Source organism: Lutra lutra, chromosome 9, assembly GCF_902655055.1.
Source record: "Lutra lutra chromosome 9, mLutLut1.2, whole genome shotgun sequence".
Taxonomy (NCBI): Eukaryota; Metazoa; Chordata; class Mammalia; order Carnivora; family Mustelidae; genus Lutra; species Lutra lutra.
In genome coordinates this window covers 82,760,848-82,780,919 of record NC_062286.1, presented here as the reverse complement: position 1 = coordinate 82,780,919, position 20,072 = coordinate 82,760,848, and the positions used below count along the sequence as shown (strand labels likewise).

At 43.7% G+C, this 20,072-nt stretch overlaps 1 protein-coding gene across 1 annotated transcript in view; it reads left to right on the top strand.

The window, feature by feature from the left end:
* The window catches only part of CREG2 (cellular repressor of E1A stimulated genes 2), a 34,928-nt gene extending 20,272 nt beyond the window's left edge, over nt 1-14,656 (top strand). Inside the window, exons 3-5 of the mRNA XM_047747207.1 lie at nt 6,791-6,904; nt 9,526-9,677; nt 9,797-14,656. Coding sequence (XP_047603163.1) covers nt 6,791-6,904; nt 9,526-9,673 — 262 coding nt within the window. The 3' untranslated portion in view covers nt 9,674-9,677; nt 9,797-14,656. The remainder of the gene's footprint in view (nt 1-6,790; nt 6,905-9,525; nt 9,678-9,796) is intronic.
* Nucleotides 14,657-20,072: the final 5,416 nt, after the last annotated feature.

The following is a 20,072-nucleotide window of genomic DNA, read 5'->3' as shown; positions in this document are numbered from 1 at the left end:
CTTCTGTATGCTCAGTGGACAGGAATGGTAGAAAAATGGTTGAGAATTCCGTGAGTAAATAGATCTCACAGCATGTGCTTCTCCAAATAAAATGTTCACAATTTAATTTTTAGGTGGAAAAAATAAGATAAAAGCTCTATGTAGGATAGAATTCCAAGTTTATTTTAAAACACACTTATGCTATTTTCTAACATATTTTTATAGTCTCTAAATCTTCTACATGGAAACTAATTATGTTTTTATCTTAAAAAAAGAAAAATTTTTGGCTTAAAGTTTTAAAATACAACTACGGACTTTGTCAATCTAAAAAATTGTAGGAAGAAAAACGTTCTTTTAAATGCATTCTCATAAGAAACAAAAAGAAATCCCTAGGGGTCAAAAATGAAGATGAAACCAAAAACCAGAACCAGAACTCTAGTGGGGTTTACCAGTCTGGGAAAAATAGAGACTTCGGTGGTTTGGTTTTTTGTTTGTTTGTCTGTTTGTTCATTCGTTTTTATTTGAGAGACAGAGTGAGAGAGAAAAAGAGCATGAGCAGTGGGACAGGGAGAAGCAGATTCCCCATTGAGCAAAGGTCCCGGTGCAGGACTCACTCCCAGGACCGAGCTAAAGGCAGACCCTTAACCTACGGAGCCACCCAGGCACCTAGAGGTGAAGGCATTTTCTGATTGGTTGGTCTGTTTTTTTTTGTTTGTTTGTTTGTTTGTTTATTTTTTCAGGCTAAGGTTTTAATACAAATGGAAAGAAGAAACAACAGCTTGGACTGGGTCAGATGAAGAGTTGGAAATAAGGTCCATATATAAAACCAGACCTCCAAAGAGCTACACTTTAATCTTTCGATTAAAGATTGGGAGATCTTATTCATTTTAGATATCCTTATAATCAATGAAGTGTATCTTGGGTATCTATTTCTAATGATTCTGTTTCTACTGGCTCTTGCTTTTTCCTGTGAATGATGGATGGAACTCATCTTTAACAAGGCTTTGTCTGAGAATCCTTTGAAGATTTCCCCAGGGATACTGAACAGCCCAAGAGAAAAAAAATAAAACTAAAACAGATACCGAATAGTTAAGGGTCCCTCAACAAAACCATCAAAGCTGACCACCTTAGAGTGAAGTCCGCTATTCCGAAAGCCATACCCATGCTGTCAGGATTTCTAAGTGGCTTGGGGATGGCACATTTTAAAAATGAATAAACAGCCAAGGAAAGCATTTGAGGAAAATCTCTATTTGAGGAAAATCTCTACCATGCAAAATGAACAGATAGAAAGAACTAGGGGAAATTAAAACAATACAAAGAGAAGGAAACAATTATTCAGGACAGAAGACAATATATTGCAGAAGAATGGGCTTTAAAATAAAAATAGGACAAAAAAGCTTTTAACTGAAGCATTAAAAGGTAGATTTGATGGGGCGCCTGGGTGGCTCAGTCCGTTAAGCAGCTGCCTTCGGATCAGGTCATGATCCCAGAGTCCTGGGATGGGGTCCCACATCGGGCTCCTTGCTCAGCAGGGAGCCTGCTTCTCCCTCTCCTTCTGCCTGCCGTTCTGCCTTCTTGTGCTATCTCTCTGTCAAATAAATAAATAAAATCTTTTAAAAATAAAAATAAAAATAAATAAATAAAAGGTAGATTTGAGGTAATCTCCCAAAGTAGAATAAAAAGAAATAGATGAAACATATGAGATGAACAATAAGAAAATTAAAGGACTAATGGAAAAGGTCCAGTAGTCAAAATAAAAGAACTCCAGAAAAGGTGAATTGAGAAAATAAAAGAAAAAATTATCAGTCATAATTGAAGGAAAATTCCCCAGAACCAAAAGACATGAGTCTCCAGGTTTAGAACTATCCCTCAAGTACCCAGAACAATGGATTTTTTTAAAAAGCCTGTATCAAGGTATCTTGTCATGAAATTTCCAGGGACTCATAGGTAAAGGTTAGTTTAGGAAAGCTTTCACAGGGGCAAGGGGAAGGTCACATACAAAAGAGCAAGGAACAGGGTCACATTGGGCTCTTTAATAGCAACACTGGATGGAGCAATGCCTTCAACATTATTTGGGGGAAATTATTGCAAACATAGCATTTACTACCCAGCCAAACTACCAATCAAGAATGAGAGTAGGGGCGCCTGGGTGGCTCAGTGGGTTAAAGCCACTGCCTTCGGCTCAGGTCATGATCTCAGGATTCTGGGATCGAGCCCCACATGGGGCTCTCTGCTCAGCGGGGAGCCTGCTTCCTCCTCTCTCTCTCTGCCTACCTCTCTGCCTACTTGTGATCTCTGTCAAATAAATAAATAAAATCTTTTTAAAAAAGAAAATAATGTATTAAAAAAAATGAGAGTAAACTGGGGGCACCTTGTTGGCTCAGTCAGTGGAGCATGTGACATTTGATCTTGGGGTTGTAGGTTGGAGCCCCACACTGGGAGTAGAGATTACTTTAAAAAATAAAATCTTAGGGGCGCCTGGGTGGCTCAGAGGGTCAAAGCCTCTGCCTTCGGCTCAGGTCATGATCCCAGGGTCCTGGAATCGAGCCCCACATTGGGCTCTCTCCTTGGTGGGGAGCCTGCTTCCTCCTCTCTCTCTCTCTCTGCCTGCCTCTCTGCCTACTTGCGATCTCTCTGTCGAATAAATAAATAAAATCTTTAAAAAAAAATAAAAATAAAATCTTAAAAAAAAAGAATGAGAATAAATGTGATCACTGTTTCAAACACACAAAACCTCAAATAATTTTACTTCCAATGTCCTTCTCAGAAAACTTACATATGTTGAGCAGAATCATTATACTAAAATGAGGGAAGAAGTGATCCAACACAGGAATGGGAAATTCCTCGTTGAAATTGGGAGTTCTCCAGAAGACTGTCATGCAACAAGCTTAAAAACAAACAGTACAGGGGCGTCTGGGTGGCTCAGTGGGTTAAGCCGCTGCCTTCAGCTCAGGTCATGATCCCAGGGTCCTGGGATCGAGTCCCGAATCGGGCTCTCTGCTCAGCAGGGAGCCTGCTTCCCTTCCTCTCTCTCTGCCTGCCTCTCTGCCTACTTGTGATCTCTGTCTGTCAAATAAATAAATAAAATCTTAAAAATAAATGCTTTCTCCTTAAAAACTGTTTCCTAAAAAAAAAAAAAAAACAGTACAGGTGGGAGCCCGAGGATGACGGTTCTCAAGAAGGAAAAAAGGAACTCAGCGGAATACTGTATTTTTCCTAATTGAGATACAGTTCCCATACCATAAAATTCACCTTTTAAAGTGTGAAGTTCGCTTTTAGGGGCGCCTGGGTGGCTTCAGTCGGTTAAGCATTTGCCTTCAGTTCAGGTCATGATCCCAGGGTCCTGGGATCGAACCCCGAGTCAGGCTCCCTACTCAGTGGAGAGCCTGCTTTTGCCTCTTCCTCTGCCGCTCCCCCTGCCTGTGCTGTCTCGCTCACTTGCTCTCACTCTATCTCAAATAAATAAATAAAATATCTCTTTAAAAAGTATTAAGGCTTTGCTTTATACATTAATCATTAATTCAAATGTAGAATTTACTTGTACAAGGTGTGATATAGGGATCTATTTTTAGATTTTTTCATATAGATAACCATTTTTTTCAGCACTATTTATTGAATAATTAGAACCTCACCTGCTAATTTCTAATTCAGTCTTTGTCATATGTCAAGTAATATAAAAGTGTGGATCTATTTCTGGGTCTTCTGGTCTGTTCCCTGGGTCTGTCCTTGCACTGGTACCCACTGCCTTAATTAATATGGCTCTATGGTGGGGCTTGCTACCTGGTAGAGGAAACCCCTCACCATATTGCTTGTCTTTATCATGGTTTTGACTATTCTCAGACCTTTGTTATCCCAGGTGAAGCTTAGATTCAGCTTGTTTAGTTCTATTTAACAAATAGTAGGACTGGGAGCGCCTGGCCAGCTCAGTCAGGAGGAGCACATGATTCTGGATCGCAGGGTTGTGGGTTCAAGCTACACATTTGGTGTAGAGATTATTTAAAAATAAAATCTTTTTTAAAAAATCAGAATTTCAGTAGAAGGATGCCTGCGTGCCTCAGTCTGTTAAGCATCTGCCTTCGGCTCGGGTCATGATCCCAGGGTCCTGCTCAGCAGGGATCCTGCTTCTCCCTCTGCCTGCTTGTGTGCTTGCTCTCTCTCTCTCTGTCTCTCTCTTTGACAAATAAATAAATAAAATATTTTTTTAAAGATTTAAAATCTTTAAAAAAATATTTTATTTATTTATTTGACAGAGAGAAATCACAAGTAAGCAGAGAGGCAGGCAGAGAGAGAGGAGGAAGCAGGCTCCCTGCTGAGCAGAAAGCCCGATGTGGGGCTCGAACCCATGACCTGGGATCATGACCTGAGCCGAAGGCAGCGGCTTAACCCACTGAGCCACCCAGGCGCCCCTAAATAAAATATTTTAAGGAAAAAAATTTTGAATTGAAATTGCCTCATCTATAAAGATTAATTCTGGGAAAATTGCTATTTAATTGGGCTTTCCCATTCATGCATATGGGATAACTCTCTATTTAGACCATTAATACATTTCAATAAAGTCACAATTTTTTCCACCAAGGTATTACAAAATTTTTGTTAAATTTATCTCTAGGTATTTTAGAGGTTTTGTTGCCATCTCATATACTTTTTTTAAAAAAGGATTTTATTTATTTATTTGTCAGAGAGAGCACAAGCAGGGGAGCAGCAGAGGGAGAGGGAGAAGCAGCCTCCGCACTGAGCAGGGAGCCTGATACAGGACTCGAACCCAGCACCCTGGGGTCATGACCTGAGCCGAAGGCAGGCGCTCAACCAGCTGAGCCACCCAGGAGCCCCTTTCTTATATACTTTCTAATATTTAAAAATAGTTTTTTGCTTATAAATAGCAATGCAGTTGTTTTATAATCATTGTCTTTGACTTCAATGATTTTGCTGATCTTTCTCTTCAATACTAATGTTCTGAGTGTGAATTTTCTTGCATTTTCCTTTGTATACAGTCATATCCTTTGTGAATAACTATAACTTTATTATTTCCCAACCTTTATACCTATTTCTATTTCTTGTCTTACGACAAAAACCACAATATCTAGTAATATGGACATGCTTGTCTTTTTTCATGACACATAACATATATGTAGGATTTTGATAAATATCCTTTGCCCTAGGTTGCTGGGAGTTTTTTTTTTTTTTTTAAATTATAAATGGAAACAAAAGCAAGATATGTAATTAGGACTTGATGAAAATTTAAAAAAAATTTCACATCAAGTCCAAATTAAAACAGGCATAGGATTTGAACAGACATTTCTGCCAAGATATATACATGGCCAATAAGCACATGAAAAGATGGCCAGTATCATTAGCCAACAGGGAAATGCAAACAAAAACCACAGTGAGGTATGGCTTCGTATTCACTCAGCTGGCTGGAAGGAAAAAGACCAAGACGGGTGTTGGCCAAGATACGGAGGAGCCAGCCTGGCACACTGCTGGTGGGAAGGCAAATAGCGCAAAAGCTTCTTGGAAAACAGTTCTGCCGCTCCGCACAGAGTTAAACGTAACCTTGGCAATTCCCTTTCTCACAGTTCCACTGCTGAACAACATGTCCACACAAAAACACGTGCGCGTGGCCACATTATTTGTAATGACCCGAAAGCAGGCCACAAACCAGATGGCCATCAGCTGATGAATGGATGAACACAACGGGGTCTAGCCATACAAGGTGATAATATTCAGCAATAAAAAAAATGAAATACTAATTCAAGCTATAGCACGGATGACTCTTGAAGTCACGATGCTAAGTGAGAGAAGATAGTCACAAAGACAGATTCCGTCTGTCCTGGCAAAACAGGCACATCTCTAGAGATGGAGAGAAGACCAGCGGTTTCTTGGGATGGGGTGCAGGGTCAGGAGTGAGGAATAACTGCTAGTGGGTGCTAGGGTTTGGGGGGGGGTGATGAAAATGTTCTAAAATTCAGTTACGGTGATGGTTGCACAACCCTGAGTATCCTAACAACCCTCCACGGTTGAAAGGGGGAGTTTATGTAAATATATACATATAAGTAAAGATGTAAAAAATTAAACTTTAGATAAACAACAAATAATTTTCTCACATAACTATGTGTCATATAATATTTTATCTGGCAACCCTAATGAGAATTTTAATTAGGAGAATTATATTAGATGTCATACCATATCATGTCATATTCTTTTAGCATTCTATTTCACCAGAGAAAGGGTCATATCCAGAAAACAAAATACACCCTCACTGCCAGGTGACTCCTTCAATGAAAGCAAGTCTTAGAAGAATTCTGCCACTGCGGGAACACTTCCAGCAAGCAGTCACACGTGCAGTCGCACTAACGTTCTCATTGTTTCCTGCGTCCCTTATGCGGAGCATGGAACCTCCTCCTTCTGATAGTGATGTCTGAAAACCTTCACCTTGGTCACCACTGCCTTATTTAGGAGTACCACTCAAAGTGTATTTAAGCGAGTGCCACCACCTAGAGGTGTGCAAAGCAGCATCATGATTCTGGACAGCGGCTCCCGACCGTGGTCTTATAGAGTACCGGGCTGGTACGTGGCCCCTGCACAAGGTACTCCGGGTGTTTGCTGCCCCGAGGGTGCAGACTGGAGTGTAACTCACCCAAACACATCTTCCACGTGGCCCGCGTCAAAGTATGTTAAAGGAATCACACACAATCTAAAAACCTGAATGATAAGACCCACCACGTGACTATTTTTCATTTTTAATAAAATCTTTGGTATTTCAGGCTGACGTTCTATCATCTTTTAACATGTGAAAAACGTTCTTTGAGTGCAGAAAAAATATCGTCGACCCGGAAGACCCCCGATGCGCCCGCCTGACGCTCACCGGCCAGATGATCACCGTGTCTCCAGAAGAAGTGGAATTTGCCAAGCAAGCCATGTTTTCAAGGTTTGTGTATGCTTGAAAGTCGGTTTGCCCGGAAATTCACTGTTTAAGTTGAAGTTTAAGAATCTTGAAATTGAGGGACGCCTGGGTGACTCAGTTGGTTAAGCATCTGCCTTCAGCTCAGGTCATGATCCCGCGGTTCTGGAACTGAGTCCCATTTTGAGCTCCCTCCTCAGTGCTTGGAAGCCTTGCTTCCCCCTCTGCCTGCTCCTCCCCCTGCTAGTTCTTTCTATCTCCGTCCCTCACAAATAAATAAATAAAATCTTTAAAAAAAAAAAAAAAGATCTTGAAGTTGAAGAATCAGGGCTCTAGGGGTCAAACGAGCAAGAGGGCAGAGCTTGGGAAGCGGGGAGGAGGGTGTGGGCAGGGAGGGGTGGTCTAGGGGTGGGCTGGAGTGAGGGGGATGTCCCTGTAGGGGCCCCCTGGAGTGGAATGTCCGAGCTAGGCCAAGGAGCAGCAGGTATCCTCCCCGGGGTGCAGGTGATAAAAACGGGCAGATTAACGCTTTGTCTAAGTTCGTGAAAGAGTGACATGACAGCAGGTGGTAAATTGGAAACACCACCCACAGCCCCAGGAGAAGGGAAGATTTTCCATACAGGGGAACCATCAAATAGGTAAACGAAGAAAGGAGAGGGGAAGTGTGGTTGCCCACTGCCATGGAAAAGGGGTTCACACACACAAGTAGAGAAAATGGGAATGAACTCTGGAATTGGATCGCGATTGGATACATCAACATGAATGCAGGATTTTCAGAACATAGGTTGAGAAAAGAACACTCGTTTTGTGTGTGTGTGTGCGTGCATGTGAGATACACACACACACGCGCACACACACACACATATATATATTTAAAGATTTTATTTATTTATATGACACACAGAGAGAGACAGTGAGAGAGGGAACACAAACAGGGGGAATGGGAGAGGGAGAAGCAGGCTCCCCACTGAGCAGGGAGCCCGATGCTGATGGCGGGCTTGATCCCAGGACCCTGGGATCACGACCTGAGCAGAAGGCAGATGCTTAACGACTCAGCTATCCAGGTGCCCCTGAACTCTATTTATCTTTATAAAGTCCTCTTTCTTTCTTTCTTTCTTTTTTTTAAGATTTTATTTATTTGACAGAGAGAAAGAGATCACAAGTAGGCAGAGAGGCAGGCAGAGAGAGAGAGGGGGAAGCAGGTTCCCGGCTGAGCAGAGAGCCTGATGCGGGGCTCGATACCAGGACCCTGAGATCATGACCTGAGCCGAAGGCAGCGGCTTAACCCACGGAGCCACCCAGGCGCCCCAAGTCCTCTCTATTTCTAAACACTCCTCTTTCCGTGTTATGGTAGGCAGTGAGAAGAGGCCAAAATCTTCGGTAGGCCGCGGGGTTTATTAAATTCATTTCCTGCTTTCTGCATCGTGGCAGGTGCTGTGTTGACACATTTTTTAACACTATGTTCTTGGGCCCCTTTATCTCCTGCTTCCACCAATCTCGTCTTTCCCTTCTCCGAAGCCCCACTGTGAGTCTTCGGGAGCTCCCTCCACCTGCCACTCACTGCCTGCACGCAAAGCGCAAAGCCAGTGGCCCCTGGATTAGGAATTCTTAAACCTGCCCCAGGTCAGCAGGTGCCAAAATGCGTTCCAGTTCCACGTACAAAACGCATTTGCTTAAAATAACAACAAATCCTTTCATTCTCGAAGGCATCAGTATTTGGAGTGTTGGGGCATCAGATCAGCAACTGCGTTTCAAATGGCTTGGGGGAAAAGAAAGTTCGTTGTACTGTACTTTCAACCTCTCTGGGTGTTTCCAGTTACTTCAAAACAGATTGTCTCTTGCAAAAGGCCGTCAGCCTATTATCACGTCTCTGTTGTTGCAAATAGCCTTCCCAGTCTGTGCTTGGCCTTCGAGTTTTGTTTCTGACATGTTGAGATAGAAACCTAATTTTTTATTTTTATGAGTTTAAAAGAAGTGAGCCCAGTGCCTGCCCTTAAGAAGAACGCATGTGTTCTTCACGTGAGGGAGAAAGCCAGTCAGGACGTAGAAGGTGGAGTGTGACGGGCCCTGTCCTTCCCGGCTGACCCTCCCCTTGGTTCAGCAGTTCTAAGCCTGCGGCAGGAGTGGGAATCTTCCCACCAACAGCTGCTTCAGGGCCTCGAGATTCTTTTGAATTTCCATACGGAGATGCAGAAAGCCTTTCTTGATGTTTCCTGCTATCAGCAACCATGTTCGCTGAGCTCTTGCCCTGTGCAAGTGCTCCCTGTATGCATGTGGTCTGCTGCCCACTCGGCCCCATGACCTGGCCACCGTCATCCCCCATGACGAGTAAGGAGACCAGGGTTTGAGAAGGCAGATGGCCCGTGAAGCCTCAGAGCCCATCCGCCACCCACCTGGGATTCGAACCAACGCACCTGGGACAAGGCTGGTTTGCCCCTCTGTGGACGTGGCCGTTTCCTGCCTTCCCGAGGCTATCCCCCACCCCATCCCCGGTTCCCTGGCTTCTGCCTCTAGCCTCAGCCCAGAAGAGGCCTGGGGTCCGGAGGCCTGATGACCTGGCCGGTGCCACAGAGACGGGGCCAGGGCCCCAGGAGGGCCCGGCTGCTAACGGGAGCCACTGTCTCGTGACCTCTCCTTTACTTCTGCAGACACCCCGTGATGAGGAAGTGGCCTCGTCAGTATGAATGGTTCTTTATGAAGATGAAGGTAGAACATATCTGGCTGCAGAAATGGTATGGAGGAGTAGCCGACATTTCCAAGGAGGAGTACTTCAAAGCAGCCCCAAGAAAGGCCTGATGCGGTAAGAAGGTCCTCGGGGTTTGCGGGAAATGAACACCCTCTCCGTGGCACTGCCCGCCGGCGCCTGACAGCTGTCTGTCCATTGCCGGCTTCCCGGCCACCCTGTTACCCTCCCCGCAGAACGAGAGAGGGTGACCAGGGAACCCCGTGCCAGGCTGGAGATTGGAGTGGTCATTTGCAAACCCCCAGCTCACGCAGGTATACGTATATATAACCTCTGTTTGTATCTTATTCCACCCGGTCTCACCGACTAGGGAATCATCGTTGATTGTCAAAGTGACACGTGGAGACAGTTGCCATTCCATTCCTTAGGACCAAAAAAAAAAGTGTGTGCCATGTGATTGCATTGTATTGTGAGAGTATTTTTGTTGCTTGCTCCGCCCAAAGCAGTCTTGATTTGAAGCTCACAGGGAGCACGAAGGAGCTAACCCTGCATCACACGGCCACGGTCTTGCATTTGGGGTGAGCACGCAGGATGGGTCGTCTCTGGAGTCCTCATCGTGCTACTTACCAGACTGCAGATGCATTATCAAATCCTCCCATTTGCTAGAATGTCCTGGTCACTTAGGAAGCCTTGGTCCCACTGTAACCTGACAAACCGCGTGAGAACACAGAGCCCTGGGCGCAGCCACATTCTGTGTAAGCCAGCCGTGGTGATTCATTCGTGGAGTGGGACGGCTTCAGCACCAAGCTCCCCAGATCCCCACGGCTAATGCTTCTGACAGAGGGTTCCCGTCCCTTAGGCATGAGGAGTGGCATCCAAAATAACAAGCATCTCATTCTGTGGCGTGTAGGGAGGAGAGGGGGGAGGTAAGGAAGCAAGGACCATGTACAAGGAAGCAAAGAAGGCGGTAATTGACGGCACGCTCCCTGCCCAGCCTGGGACCAGGCCCTTGGCAGGGTCATCTCCTGTCAGCCGTACAACCAGTGAGACTCATATCATCGTTGCGACTTATAGATGAGGAAACTGGGGTCAGATAGGCTAAATCAGCGTCCCAGGCTCTGACTCACCACACATCATGGATGGAGCAAGAGAGTCACTGAAATGCATGGGGGTCATTGAATCAGCAAAATCAGTAAAGTGAGGATTAATGTGCCTGTCACTAATTTGTCACTGTTAACTACCAAAAAAAAAAAAAAAGTCTCTGAAATTTGATTGTTACTACAGATGTAAATTTTTACAAATTATATGCAGGAGCTCCTGGTTTTGCAAGAAACGACATTGTACCCAAGTACACATCTAAGGCCTATAGAGGACCTATGTGTGTACATCCAAGACCTCTTACATTGAAGTCTGTAAAGATCTAGCAGTACCCAGTTTTCCAACTTTTTATAATGGCTATGAACCCTCTGTGGTGGGTTAGGTGTGTTGTATAACATCAAAACATGAAACTATCTGTAGGAAATTTACATTTCCTAAATAAGTAACATGTTATTAATGGTTATACTTTTATTTTAAATATTAAGACATGAACACAGTTTGAGATATCAAAATATTTTTAAGTGCCTGTACTAAAAGCATAGTAAGATGCACAGAATTCTTTTTTTGTCAAAATCCAATTCTCAAAAGAGTTCCTAACAATAACAATTTCTAATACATAAGAATAAGTTCACATTGATGGTACTTTCTATCTCTGAGTTAAAAATTTTCACTACCCCCAGTTTAGAGGTAAGAGGGGGAAACTGGAAGGATTAAACCACCTATCTCATAAGTCAACCTCATACCTTAATTCTTTGGGCATCACTACCTCCAGGTTCTGTCTTACGAATAATGTTTATATGCTAAGTTTGCTTTTATAATCAGGTTCCACTCAGCTCATTAAGCCCTCTCTGTTGCTTCAAGGGGCTTTGCAGTATGGGTGCCATTTATAACCACTAATGAATGTTATTGGTTATTTATCCAAACGTTAGGAAATGAGGTCTAAACAGGTTGGATGATAAGAAGAGTGTTGAAAGTGCATCTGTTTAAGAATGATGGGCCCCATTCAGGCCGGTATGTTTCAGCAAATCTCTGGAAATTTACATTGATGAAAATGTTGAAGGGTGTAGGAAATTCTACACATGGCAATAAACAAGAAAAATTAAATGCATATGATTAGAAAGAAAGAAAAGTATCTCTGTTTACAGATGACATGATTGTCTGCATAGCAAATTCCAAAGAATCTATTAAAAAAAAAAAAAGAAAACTCATAGAACTAGTGGGCTCAGCAAGGTTTCGGGATACAAGGTCAGTCCACAAAATGTAATCACATTTCTAAATATTAACAATGAACAATGTGGAAACCAAAATCAAAAGCATAATACCATTCACAGTCACTCCAAAGAAAATAAATATTTTGGTATAAATTTATCAAAACATGTACAACATCTATATGCTGAAAATTAAGAGATGCTAATGAAAGAAATCAAAGACCTAAATAAATGAAGAGATACACCATGTTCATGGATTGAAAGACACAAAGTATCAAGGATGTCAGTTCTCCCCAGATTTATCTACAGATTTAACACAATTTCTGTCAAAATTCCAGCAAAGTTCGTAGATATATCCAAGTTTTTCCAAAAATTCCAAGGTACAGACCTTGAAATAGCTCAAACACTCTTATGAAAGAAAGATCAGTAGGAGAAATCACTCTATTCAATGTAAAAATTTATTATATAGCTACAGTAATCAAGACAGTATGGTTTTTATTGGTGGAGGCACAGACATAGATCAATAGAACAGAATAGAAAATCTAGAGAAAGAACCACACAAATATACTCAGTTGGGTTTTGTATAAAGGTACAAAAGTAATTCACTGGAGGGGAGCATAGTCTTTTCAACAAATGTTAGAGCAATGGGATATCCAGAGGCAAATAAAACCTCAGCCTAAACCTCATACTTTATATGAAAATGAACTCAAAACGGGTCACAATCCTGAATATAAAATGTACAACTAAAAAACTTTTTTTAAAAAAATAGAAAATTGTAGGGACCTAGGGCTAAGCCTCAAGAATACTTTGATTTGACGCCAAAAAGCACAATCCATAAAGAAGAGTTTGAAAAATTCATCAAAATTTTAAACTTTTGCTCTGAAAAAGACCATAGTAAGGGAATGAAAAGGCAGGCTACAGCCCAAGAGAAAATATTTGCAAGCACATATCTGATAAATGACTAATACCTAGAATATATGGAGAACCCACAAAATTCAACAATTTTTTTTTAAAAATCCAAATAAAAAATGGAGAACATATATAAACACTCCACTGAAGAGGATATACAAATGGCAAATAAGTCCATGAAAAGACACTCAACATCATTGATCCTTAGGGAACTGAAAATTGGAACCACAGTGAGAGAGAGACCACTGTGCACTCAGCACAATTGCCAAGATCAAGTAACAACACCAGGTATCAGCAAGGGTGCAGAGAAACTGCTTCAGCCATACAGAGCTGGTGGGAATGTAAAATGGAACAGCCACTCTGCAAAGCACTTAGCAGTTTCCCATAAAACTAAACATGCAGCTGCCATACCACTCAGCAATTGCACTGTTGGGCATTTATCCCAGAGAGATGGAAACTTATGTTCACACAAACACTTGTGCATGAATGTTCATAGCAGCTTTATTCACAAAATTCAAAAACTGTAAACAACCAGATGTCCTTTAATGGGTGGCTGGTTAAACATGTGATACATCCATGCCGTGGAATACTACTCAGCAATAAAAATAATTTCCCATATGAACAACAACTTGGATGACTCTCCAGAGAACAATGCTGAGTGAAAAGTCAATCCCACAGGGTTACGTGCCGTACAGTTCCGTTTATACAACATCTTGAAATGCAAGATACTAGAAATGGAGAACAGATTAGAGGTTGCTAGAGAGGAGGGTAGAGGAGAGAAGGGAGTGACACAAGGGATCCTTATGACGGAAACGTTCTGTGTCTTGACTATGTCAATGTCAAAATCCTGGCTGGGATACTGTATGGTTTTGCAAGATATTACCCTTGGGGGAAACTGGGTAAAACGCAGACAGGATGACTTTGTATTGTTTCTTAAAACTGCATAGGAATCTACGATTTCTGCAATTATCTCAGAATCCATAATTACCTTGGAGTAAAAAGTTTAATACAAACAAAATAAAAGGTTTAGCTTAGGTTAAGGCATTTATGCTATCTCTTGTTAGTCCCTAATGAAAACAAAGAACTGAACTATGCCAAAATCTAGCAGAACAGACATTGGTTGTCTTTGGTTAACCTTTAATCATATGCATCTGTGAAAGAGGGAGAAGATTTAAGTTTCCTTACATGTATTCAACTTCAGATTGAATACAAATTAATAAGAATTCAACTTATCTCTATATAGATTTTATGTGGGACACTTAAAAAGGAAGGATATCTTCAAGTTTCTGACATAAGCATGTTGAGTAAGCTATAGGTACCCAAGTCTGTACATACTGATTCTCCCCTGAGGTTTATGGCAAAGAACTGTACTCCCAGCAATCTTCCTGGAATATTCCTAAATATTCTGGGAAAGAACTCTTTTGTTTCTATCAATAACTATATCCTGACCCCCATGTTTTTATTTACAGTGATTGTACATATCCGTCATGTTGACAGAGAACATACAATTCTGATGTTGTTTCAATATTCCTTGTATATGTTGACACATTAGGAAACAGTTACTTTTTGGTTGAACTGTATTTTCTGCGACTTTTTCAGAAAGTCTGTATTTCACTTCTAATGAGTTAACCATCAAATACTGCTCTGAAAATAAAACATGTCTAGAATAATTTATTGATGCACATTTGATTGCTGTAACAGCAAGCCTGTTATTAGAAAATTTGAATTATAATGAAGCTATGGTTTGTCTATGCTATGTAATGCATGTGGAGTGTGAAATCTATTTTCAACACTAGACATGTCTATTTAACCAAAGACTGTTTCATTCTTGATATGATTCTCATGCTCAATTAAATAAAATTATGATATTTATACATAGTCCTTTCATGTAATACTGCAAATTGACATTATTCTATTCCTAAGAAAGTAGACATTATTATAATACATCAGCAGTTAAATTTCCCCTAAATAGAAAATAATTAGCAGGGGAGCTTTGTCAATAGGATTCTTTAAGTTTCTGAGTACGATGCACTTAACTTGCAGACTTGAAAATGCTGATGTAGCCACACTTTGGTATTCCCGCTCTTGGAAGTATTTGCCATTTTTAGTGTACCTGTTATGCCTAGAGCTTAGGCTTATGAAGAAGCTCCCTTTCACTGCTGAGAAAACACACCCAAGGAGTCCCACATCAAGGGTGGCACAAAAAAAAAAAAAAACAACACAGGTCTGCAAGAGTGATTAATCCTGCAACTTTCATAGACCAACTGATATCCTGGCTTCTCAGAGATATTCCCGTCCACCACTTAGAGACCACTCGGCCCATTTACCCAGGACTGAAGGTTCTCCAGGACACGGGGCTTTCAGTGGTAGAGTCAAGAAGGTCTGGGCAAATGGAGATGGATCGGCCACCCCCCTGACTGGACCTCAGGGCCTCGGGTCCTGAGCAGATCATCTCCAGAAGTGACTCATCTCTGACACTGTGCCTTCTGACACCTTCTGCAGCCACACCTTCTCTCCTACGCCTTCTGTCCTGCTGCCAGAGTCCCAAGGTTCTTGATTCATCATCTGAATTCGCCTGCTCAAGGAGTGACCCACCACAGGGTAAGATTCCATGGAGAACAAGGCCCTGCCCTCAGGAAGCTTCTGTTTGGTAAACAGTCTGTAAACAACCAGGTTTTTAAGCCAGGTCTTCTGGAAATGTCTGTAGATTCTCCAACACTTTGGCCAGTATCCCCAACATCCCTACTGCTTTCTGTTGGAACCACCTGGCACACCTCCCCACACCACCACCCCCCCCAGCCACCCCTGCCCTGGATACACTGGTTGTTCATCTCTGCAACCAAGTAGAACACAAGAAAGCCACAGCGCCAGAATTGGTCCCATCTTAGATCCAGGGCCCACATCCTCCCTGGGGCCCTCCACACCTCCAGGCTCCTCCTTGGGTGCTCCCCCTTCTCTCAAGCAGATGTCAGGGCCGCTCCACAGTCTTCAGCCCTGGGAGCCCGAGCCCTCGTTCCCCTCCCCGGGGACTCCAAAGCCTTCGGATGAGCACCACCTCAGCTCTGTTCAGAATTGCCCATTGCCTTCTCTCCTCTTCCGACAGGCTCCCCTGCGGAGAGGTTTCCCACCACAGCTGCAGGATGCAGTCACCAGCAAGGACAGGTGATCCGACGTAGAAGCCAGCACCACGGAGCAGGGTGGGACAAGGGGGAGCTTCGGGTGTTCTTTAAGGGTAGCAGATACGCCTCATGATGGGAACTAAGCTGGGGAAAGAAGGAAGTGAAGGAGAGATAACCTCAGGGAGAAGCTGAGCCAGCTGTCAGGGGACCCAGGACAGCAAAGAATAGCTGTGCTAACCTTGAAAATAGTTCAGTTATCTTCCCGTCAAAAATGGGTTTATTCAGGAATGGTAGAGAATGGCAACTTGGGCCAAGCAGGCTGTGGCAAAGTCCACGCAATTCCACAAAACAAAGGAGAGGAGGGTCTTTCATAAAGGAAACAGGGGAGGTGGGTGAGCTGTTACAAACAAAATGTTCATTGACGTAAACGGGGAGTTCAACATGCAGTGGCTTTTCATGGGCTGAGCTGTGACAGTCTCCCATTGGCTGGGCTGTGGGAGTGGGGAGGAGAGAACCCATTCTCCCTCCTGCCTGGAGAGTGGAGTGGTAGCTAACTCAAGTGCCTCTCCCCCTGCCGGATAATTAATTCTTCCCGTTGGGTCTGCAATTGACAACCGTTGGCAGGGCGTGAGAACTCCCCCTGCTGGCCTCCTCACGTCATGTTCAGTGAGGTTTCCTTTTACCAATTTTCCGCAGCTGCAAGGGGGCACTTGAGCCGACCAGCTGCAAGGCCAAGTCGCTGTAAACACGGAGACGTGGGAACTAGTGCTCCCTGGAGCCGAACTGTCAGTTATCACCACGGCCAGGCTGTGGCTGTGGGAGGCCGCTGGAGTGACCAGAAGATGGTGGTGAAGGTGAGCCAGATGCCTCCGTCAGTGAGTGGACAGTGAGCAGGAGGTGCCAGCAGGGAGGAGGGAAAGAGGGGCACCTGAGCCCCATGGCGGGTGCTCGCCATGTTTGTTTGTGGTTTTTTTTAAGATTTTATTTATTTATTTGACAGAGAAATCACAAGTAGGCAGAGAGGCAGGCAGGGGGTAGGGGGGACAGGAAGCAAGCTCCCTGCTGAGCAGAGCACCGAGTTTGGGGCTGGATCCCAGGACCCTGAGATCATGACCTGAGCCGAAGGCAGAGGCTTAACCCACTGAGCCACCCAGGCGGCCCCTCCACCCCACCCCCCCGCCGCCATGTTCTTGACCACACTTGCTGAGACTAATCTCAAGTGGTGCTCCTTGAAGGAGCGGGGCTGTTTTGTCTTGCTCTCCTGAAGGAGTAGTGATTTCAAATAGAGCGGCATGGCTTGAATCTGTTGCTTCTCAGCTTCGTGAATTTGAGAAATGAGTGAATCCCTTGAATCCCGGCTTCTTCGTGCGCACAGCGGGAAGAGTATCACCAAGCGCCTGGCTGAGCGCAGGGCCATAGAAGGCATGATGTCCCGTTATTTTCACATTTCATATTAGCCATTTGTCCGTGTGTCAGACTCCTCGGTAAGACTGTGAGCTGCCTGAGGGGGCTGATTTCACACTGTGCCGTGTTCATGGCTCGCAAGGTAAGCACTCGACTAACGTTTTGGCCAGAGCCCCTCCCCAAGTCCCATGGGTACCTTTCACGGACACATTTTTTTTTTTTTTTTTTTACTCCTTCTCCTGCTGTGACTCTCATCCCTAGCCTTCATGCCCCTCACTGAGATCGTGCGTCCTCCTGGACACTTCCAGATAAACTGCTGACCCTGCCAGAGCTGCTGACTTCCCAGGCTTCCAAACCTGGCGGATTTTTCAGGAGAGCCTGGCAAAGGATCGCTGCGCCACCTGCTGGCGATACCCGGGAACTTCACCTTTTTCAGAACCTGGAAGCCGGGGACAAAGAATCCCGAATCCAAAATGCAGGATCCAGGCCAGAGAGAAAGTGCGGCCCCGAGCCACCTTTAATGATGTATCCGTGGTGGACATGAATGCACACCACGCTCTCCCTTTGAAAACATACGCAGATAAGTGTTTTCCCGGCACATGATGACAGGACAGATACAATATGACATTTTGATAGTGATTTTTAATTAAATGTCTAATTATTTCAATTATTTGTAATTATTTATATGTTAATTGTTTATAAAAAATTATTTAATTACGACAGTTCCTGTCGTTGAACTGCTATAAGCTAGGTTTTTCACATACTTAAAAAAAAAAAAACTCATTTAGTTTTTACATCTGCCTTGCAAGGAAGAAAATGCTGCTGTTTTCCACGTGGGAAACCTGCAGCTCAGCAAGCTCTTCAGACCTGCACTCCCAGCGCGCAGGACCAGGTAGGCAGCCCAGCAGGTAATAAACCCAGGAAGGGATGCCTGGGTGGCTCAGTTTGGTTAAGCACCTGCCTTTGGCTCAGGTCATGATCTGGGGGTTCTGGGATGGAGCCTCGAATTAGGTTTCTTGCTCAGCAGGGAGCCTGCTTCTCCCTCTGCCTCTACTGCTCCTTCTACTTGTGTTCTCCCTCTCTCTGACAAATAAATAAAGAAAATCTTAAAAACAAAAACAAAAACAACAACAAAAAACAAGACTGACTCAAGACTGTCTGACTCCCACCACCCCTCCCCCCTCTCAACACTTGTAGGGGTTTCAGGAAGATCCTGGTTCTTTCCATGTAATTTTCCTTCCATTCTCCACCAGGGTGAGTGGCCGTCCCTGGCATGGCCTCAGGTTTAAGCAGGTGCCGCTTCCAGCAAATTGAAGGACTGCTGATATGTGGTCCAGACCTGCTACGAGCCGTTCGTTCACCAGGTGTGCCCTCAGTTATCCCCTGCCCCAACCCTGGGAGGGAGGTCCTCCTCTAATTGCCAAGTGAGAAAACCTGCCGGGAGTCGCGGGGCTAGGAATCGCTGGTACCTCACGTCCATGCTCTGAACCACCACTCAACAGGCTACTCTGGGGATTTTTCAGTATCAAATTGTGATTCAAATTTTTATCTTGATTTGGTAATATAAGAATGGTAATGCAGACCCAGTCCCCCCAGCCAGGCAGTAGGTCCCCACCTCCTTCCCAGCCCCCCACTTCTTGGCTCTTCCAGCCCTTCCAATGTCTTTGTAGCCAAGTCCCTACATTAAATCCCTGTTTACTGGAATTTTTAATCTAGAGTGTTTTTCTGATTGAACACCAATTAACACCTTCTAACAAGGAAGAAACATTCTTGGCATCAATCTCTTAGGCACTCATGGAATAAAAAAACATTTGTTCCTGCCTTAACTTACATTTCCTGAGTTATACAATGTTTTAATTACTTTTACGATCATGCTCTGGACCTCTCTGACGTGAACACCACTTTTTTTTATAGATAATTGTGGAAGAATGATGTAGTTGACCTAAAAGTATTTGGGAACAGTGAAACAGTATGACTGTTGGGAGTTGGTTGGTTCTGAAACATAGCAATTATTTTTTATTGTATTCATCTGTGGTGTACTACATTCAGCAAAGTAGCTGGTGATTTTTTAAAAAGTTTATTTGTTTATTTGACAGAGATCATAAGTAGGCAGAGAGGCAGGCAGAGAGAGAGGAGAGGGGAAGCAGGCTCCCTGCTGAGCAGACAGCCCGATGTGGGGCTCGATCCCAGTGATGAGGGAGCAGGAGGCTGGCTGAGGACAAAGCAAAAGCTGGCACCTTGCACCCCCTCTTCACCCGCTTCCCCTCGGTAATGTGTGTGACATTCCTCAGGCACCCCTGACTACCATAAACGAGAAACAAATAGTTAACTTGCAGAGATCACAATCCTGCAAGACAGGAGTCTCCCTTGGTTTATAAATGTCCTAGAGATCTACAAAGAAGTTACCTTATCAATAGCACAATTTCCAGAGGCAAATAACTCAGTTCCTCAAGCCCTAATGTCACCCTCCCCTCCATAAACAAAACTGAAGGAGGCTGAGGTAGAAGGAAATGTAAATAAAGTTAAATTTCTTCTAAACCCAAATCTCACTAACAAGGACACTTGATAGGAGAAATGTGAAACTTTATCTCTAGATCTCCAAGATAGTGTCGAGAATCATTCCCAAGCTATGGCCCACTGATATACATCTAAAGGGTCTCACAAGAAGATTTTTACTACTAGTAATAAATAACCGTTCTCCCAACAATAGCTAGCCCCTCAAGGTCCTAGAGACCTTGCTTCCAAAATTCCTTAGAGACTAACATCACCCCCTT